General features: G+C 42.7%; 1 protein-coding gene across 1 annotated transcript; it reads left to right on the plus strand.

Moving 5' to 3' along the window:
• Positions 1-211: 211 nt before the first annotated feature.
• Positions 212-730, plus strand: LOC125980786 (janus kinase and microtubule-interacting protein 3-like). The gene is made up of 2 exons (XM_049740324.2): positions 212-556; positions 636-730. The coding sequence occupies exons 1-2, from the start codon at positions 344-346 to the stop codon at positions 678-680; spliced, it is 258 nt and encodes an 85-aa protein (XP_049596281.1). The 5' UTR covers positions 212-343; the 3' UTR covers positions 681-730.
• The last annotated feature ends 5,847 nt before the right edge of the window (positions 731-6,577 follow it).

Here is a 6,577-nt window from a genome sequence, read left to right on the forward strand (position 1 = left end):
CACGCTCTCGCATTCTGCTTATGTGACAGCAGCCTTTCCTCAGTGGTTAGAATACATCAAAGTGACCAAGTCAGCACTTCAACAGTAGATGTTGGACATTGAAAGTGAGAAGGTAGACAGACACGCGACATCAGCCAAGGGGAACTCCGGCAATGTGCCCCAACAATTCTGACCTTGAGCTGTGCTAGGATATGTTCTGTAAGCAGAAGGGCTACCTGGATGAAGAGTTGGACTTCAGGAAGCGTTCCATGGACCAGGCTCATAAGGTAAGTCGCCCTCAAATCTCCCGCCGGACCACTGATGGACGAGGATTGCGGCCCAGAGGATCCTGGAGCTGGAGGCCATGTTGTACGAGGCGCTACCGCAGCGGGACTGCCCCGCCACGGACGGCGAAAAAGCCAGCCACGCTGGCGTGAATGACGTGCTGACGGCGGATCAGAGAGAAGAGCTTAGGAGCGCCGTGGACCAATGGAAGCGAGCCCTGATGTGCGAGTTGAGGGAGCGCGACGCTTGCATCCTCCAAGAGAGAATGGATCTGCTGCACAGCGCGCAACAGGTAAGGGCCCAAAGCCAGCCCGGCACTTACTTGCACGCTTACTGGCTTTTGAAGGCCACTTTCCATTTGTCCGTCCTAGAGGAACAAAGAGCTGAAAGAATTCATCGAAGCTCAGAAGAGATAAATCAAACAATTGGAGGAGAAGTTTCTGTTTCTCTTTCTATTCTTCTCCTTCATTCTGTGGCCCTAACACCAGCTGGTGAGTGAGCTCCAGCGGCACCACACTCGACACCTCCGATAAACTGCCAGCCGGTCTCAGACGTTGGCAGACGCTCCGATGCCGACGTATACCCCCCGCCACAGTGACAGAGGCACCGCGTCACACCGGCGCTCATCCAATCAGAAGGCAGGAAAGGCAAATTCACATGCAGGGCACTCTTGAACCAGAAGAGAGCGCCACAAAAAACGGTTATTGCCCCAAACGCGCACTAAAAAGGGTCAGAATAACAAGAGTCCCACCGGCCAGCTGTGTGACAGCTGGTGTGAACATTTTATACAAATAAAGTTGTATAGTACAGGTTTGGCCAAGCCGCAATTCCTGAACCGCATGTGGCTCTTTGCTTGGATTCATGCGGCCCTTTTATGTTCATATCAACATTTGTGTGTGTGTGTGTGTGTGTGGGGGGGGGGGGGGTGGTTGTGCGTGTTGGCTTCACTTGAGTTCAATTTGGTATTTTGGTCAAAAGCGCATGTGGTGAAATTCCACAAAGTAGGATGGGCAAACACATTCCAGTAAACTATTAGTGTCAATTGGGCTCTCGAAATGGCAGAGAAAAGATGCACAGAAAAACGGAAATATGTAGATGAACACAGGACGTTTTTATCAGAGTGGGAAAGTTTCTATTTTTTGTTGAACGTGATGGCAAACCATTCTGCCTGTTATGTCAGACCTCAGCGCATTTCAAAGATTCAAATCTTCAGCGCCATGCACTTCAGCTCACTCCATGGCTAATATTGATCAGGCGTCGAACCCGCAACATCATGCTTAAGAGGTGGACATGCTAACCAGTGCGCCATTATGTCAACGCATAATAAGTAAGTCTACTGATCAAAACAGCGGTTACTTTATGACGTCGCTACGTCGTGGTCAAGTGACGCAGACAAGACATCAATGGACGGACCTTCCTCCGAAATTAGAATCCGTGGGCAGAGTTAACTTGTTTAAAAGGGAGTGGGCAGAAGAAATATTTAATTTATTTAAATCTATTTTGAGTGCACACCATTATGCCAATGCATAACAACTGTAAATCTACTAAACAAAACAGTGGTTGCTATATGACATCTGCCACGTTGTGGTCACGTGACAGACGTGACGTCGATGGGCGAAACTTCCGCCGGAATTCAAATCCGCGGGGAGAGTTAACTTGTTTAAAAGGGAGTGGGCAGAAGAATTATTTAATTTATTCAAATCCATTTGGAGTGTGCGCCATTATGTCAATGCATAACAACTGTAAGTCTACTAAACAAAACAGCGGTTGCTATATGACGTCTGCCACGTCGTGGTCACGTGACGCGGACGTGACGTCGACGCCTACTTTACATCCCACCGATCACAGGACCCCTCGGCTGCATAACCGCCCCCCCTTCCCAACCAATCGGATTTGCTATACGCGAAAACGACGCCAATGGGCGGGCTCTTCCGCCAGAATTTAAATCTGTGGGCGTGGCTTGCAACAGGAAGTAGGAAAATGGCGATGTTGACAAAGACACAGCGGATGGTAACATACGACTAACGAGAGAAATATTTTTATTTTCTGCTTGCAACTGGACCGTCCAGAGCGTACACGGTAAGTACAACTCATCGTTTTTAAAAAGAAGTACTTTTCTTGCCCTGAAAAGCGAGTGAGTGTGGCGTTTGGGGGGAACGTCGAATTTCGGCGATTATTTCGACTGGTCAACGGTTGTAAATGATTGCGTTGATTAAAAACTTTATTTAACTCTACTCTTAACTTTGCCGTTTCAGATATGCGGGTATTACACCGCGGAAATGATGTCAATAGGCTGAACTGTCGCCAAAATTCAAATCTGTGGGCGCAATGGCCTTGAGCGAGACAACGGATACAAACACGACGACTATCAACAGAAATATCTTTATTTTCTGCTTGCAAGTGGACCGTCTAGAGCGTACACGGTAAGTACAACTCATTGTGTTTAAAAATATTTACGTTTGTGTAGTTTGCGTTGCGTTACATCTGTGAATGTTGGTTGAGGCTAAATGTTAATGTTTAATTTCCTTCCTTTAGGTTCCACGGTGTTTGTTGGCTGTAAGTTTTCCACTGCAAGAAGAGGCTCGTATCATTGACCAGGAGCGAGCTACAAGTATCATTGACCAGGAGCGAGCTACAATGGTGAGTAGCCATAACATTTATGTTAAACACTTCCTATTTCATGTCTAACAATACTTGATTTAACAAATAACCATAAATAAATACAGTGTGGGCACTGAAGTTAACATATGTGATTATACTGCCTAATCCGTCACCGAGTATATTGTTGCAAAGTAATATAAGATCCAAAGTTGTAATTCAGAATAGTTTTCAAAAGAAGGCCATTAGAATTATATACAAGTCTGATTACCCTGAACATAATAACAAGCTATTAATTAAATCATAAATTCTTCAATTCAAAGATTTGGTAGATTATCAGACAAATAATGTCTAACAGTAATTGATTTAACACATCACGATAAGTAGATTGAGTGTGGGCACTCTCAAGTTAACATATGTGATTATACTGCCTAATCTGTTACAGAGTATGTTGTTGCCAAGTAATGTAGAATAGATCCAAAGTAGTAATCCAGAATAGTTTTGAAAAGGCCATTATAATAATAAACAAATCTGATTACCTTGAACATAGTAACAAGCTAAGTGTTTAATATGTCCTATGAAGTCAAAATTGGGCACCATCATGTGGTGAAATTTGGAATTGCATCACATCCAATTTTGCCTGGGAACAAACAGATTAAATAAATCTTAGTTTTGAATAAGCCACTCCTTCTCAAACAAGTAAACTCTGCCCATTTTGCGCAGTAGATGTTCTGTTAATATCTAGTATTTATACAAAGTCATAATTTAAATTGCTTTCAACCTTCATTCATCGGTTCAACCAACATTACTCGCTCTTATTACCAATTTGTATTGATTTAACTAAGCGTTTAATACTTCCTATCAGGTCTCAAGTCAAGATTTGGCAAAATACAATTTCAGCAAATCCAATTTTGCCAGGGAACAAAAATAGATTAAATAAACTAAATAAGTCTTCTTCCCATTAAATACATCAGAAAAGTTTGTCTTGTAACCAGTCCTCTTCAAACAAGTAAAGTCTGCCCATTTTGTGCCGTAGATTTTGTGTCTATGCCTAGTATTTATACAAAATCATAATTTAAACGACTTCTTTCCTTCATTCACTTTGGAAATTTGGAATTGCAGCAAATCGAATTTTGCCAGGGAACAAAAATAGATCAATTAAACTAAATAAGTCTTCTTCCCATTAAATAAATTAAAAAAGTATGTCTTGTAACCAGTCCTTTTCAAACAAGTAAAGTCTGCCCATTTTGTGCCGTAGATTTTGTGTTTATGCCTAGTATTTATACAAAATCATAATTTAAAGGACTTCATTCCTTCATTCACTTTGGAAATTTGGAATTGCAGCACATCAAATTTTGCCTGGGAAGAAAAGTAGATTAAATAAATTTAATAAGTCTTACTACTTCCCATTAAATAAATTAAATATGTCTTACTTGTTCCCACTCCTTTTCAAAAAAGTAGTTTAAACCGAGGGCCCTTCACTCAACCTTTAACCTCAACCCCGCACGTCACATTGTGTTGTATCTGTGAATGTTGGTTGTGGCCAAATGATAGTTTTCTTTCATTCGTTTAGGTTCCAAGAAAACTTGATGTAACTCTACTTTTAACTGCCGTTTCAGATAAGCGGGTATTACGTCGCAGTCATGTGCCGCGGATATGACGTAATTGGCGGAACTTCCGCCAAAATTCAAATCTGTTGGCGCGATGGCCGTGAGCCACTGAGCAACGACGATTACCAACAGAAATATCTTTATTTTCTGCTTGCAACTGGACCGTCTAGAGCAGGGGTCTCAAACTCAATTTACCTGGGGGCCGCTGGAGGTAGAGTCTGGGTGAGGCTGGGCCGCATCAAATCGTAATCCACAAAAGTAATCCATAAAAAAGGTCCTGATCCAATCTTCTCAATTTGAACAAATTAACAGTCAGAACATGCAGAACATGAAGAACAGGAACAGTTCTTCAGAACATGGGCTTCATTTCTACTTCCTCCTACTCCTTGCTGCCAGAGACTTGGCAACGCTTCCTCTCACACAGCTGAGCCACATTTGGCTTGAGGGAGGAGGCAACTGAGACCCTCAGTATGGCTTTAAGATGCTCATCTTTAATTCTGGACCTGTACTTTGACTTATTGAAGTTCATTGTGGAGAAGAGCTTTTCACACAGATAGGTGCTGCCAAAAAGGCACATGGTCCGCTTGAACATCCTGGAAAGCTCAGGGAAGCTGGGGGGCAGTTCTCTCAAAAATTGTCCAAGCTCCACTGTTCTTCCACTCACTTCCCTGAACTTGGCTTTGAGTTCAGTATTGCACTGCAGGTCAATTAGCTCCATCTGCAGAACAGGGGGGGCATCCTCAACATCAAAGGAGAAGGGGTCAGCAAAAATGTTAAAAGTGGCTCTGTGTGTCTTGAAGTCTGCAAACCTGTGATCAAATTCTTCTTGTAGCTTCCCAATGGTATCAGCATACTTCTCACCACTGAATGCTGTGCCTGAATCCATTTCCAGCTTTTGCTATCATTTCACTCACAACATAGCTAGCTTTCACAGCCGCTTCGTTCTCTTTGTTTGTTTTTTTTGAAAAAAAACTTGTTGCCTCAGTAGAGATTATTTAAGTTTGGCGACCCGATCCTCTCGCTCATCTCCCAGGTATTTTGCGTACTCCTCAGCATGTTTAGTTGAGTAATGACGTCTGATGTTAAACTCTTTGTTAACAGCAACTTTACCCATGCATATTAGACAGGTTGCGACGTTCCTGTGCTCAACAAAAAAATATTCCGCCTCCCACTTCTCCTGAAATTGCCTGTGCTCATCCGCAACTTTTCTCTTCACGGCAGGTTTTGAAACAGACATGACGGGGGCTGACAAACAATGTACAGCACTAGGTGACAGTGACAAGATATTTCCCTCCACTCGCTCATTCAAACATGTCAAAGTGCTAATTCGCCAATTAGCCAATTGCTATTTCGCCCAGTTGTCACGAGCCTGAGCTACGGGAGCCCATACGTGTCAAAAAAAGTAAAACGGCCAGATGCATGTGCGAAAAGAAATTCGCGGGCCGCACTAACACACAGCTTAGATGTCACGCAGGGGGCCGCAAAATATTGTCCCGAGGGCCGCAATTGGCACGCGGGCCATGAGTTTGAGACCCCTGGTCTAGAGCGTACATGGTAAGTAACACTCATTGTGTTTAAGGAGATTTACGTTTGTGTAGTTTGACTAAAGTTGTCGATGTAGCTAGCGTTCACGGTAATAGCAACGTGTAGCTGAGGCACTAACCCTAGCAGAAGTGTAGCCGCGTTGCGTTGTACGTGTGAATATTGGTCGAGGCGAAGTGTTAATGTTTAATTTCATTCCTTTAGGTTCCACGGTGTTTGTTGGCTGCAAGTTTTCCACTGCAAGAAGAGGCTCGTATCATTGACCAGGAGCGATCTACAATTGTGAGTAGCCATAACATTTATCTTAAACACTTCCTATTTCATGTCTAACGGTACTTGATTTAACAAATAACCATAAATAAATACAGTGTGGGCACTGAAGTTAACATATGTGATTATACTGCCTAATCTGTCACCGAGTATATTGTTGCAAAGTAATATAAGATCCAAAGTTGTAATTCAGAATAGTTTTCAAAAGAAGGCCATTAGAATTATATACAAGTCTGATTACCCTGAACATAATAGCAAGCTATTAATTAAATCACAAATTCTTCAATTCAAAG

This window comes from Syngnathus scovelli, chromosome 14, assembly GCF_024217435.2.
Source record: "Syngnathus scovelli strain Florida chromosome 14, RoL_Ssco_1.2, whole genome shotgun sequence".
Classification (NCBI taxonomy): Eukaryota; Metazoa; Chordata; class Actinopteri; order Syngnathiformes; family Syngnathidae; genus Syngnathus; species Syngnathus scovelli.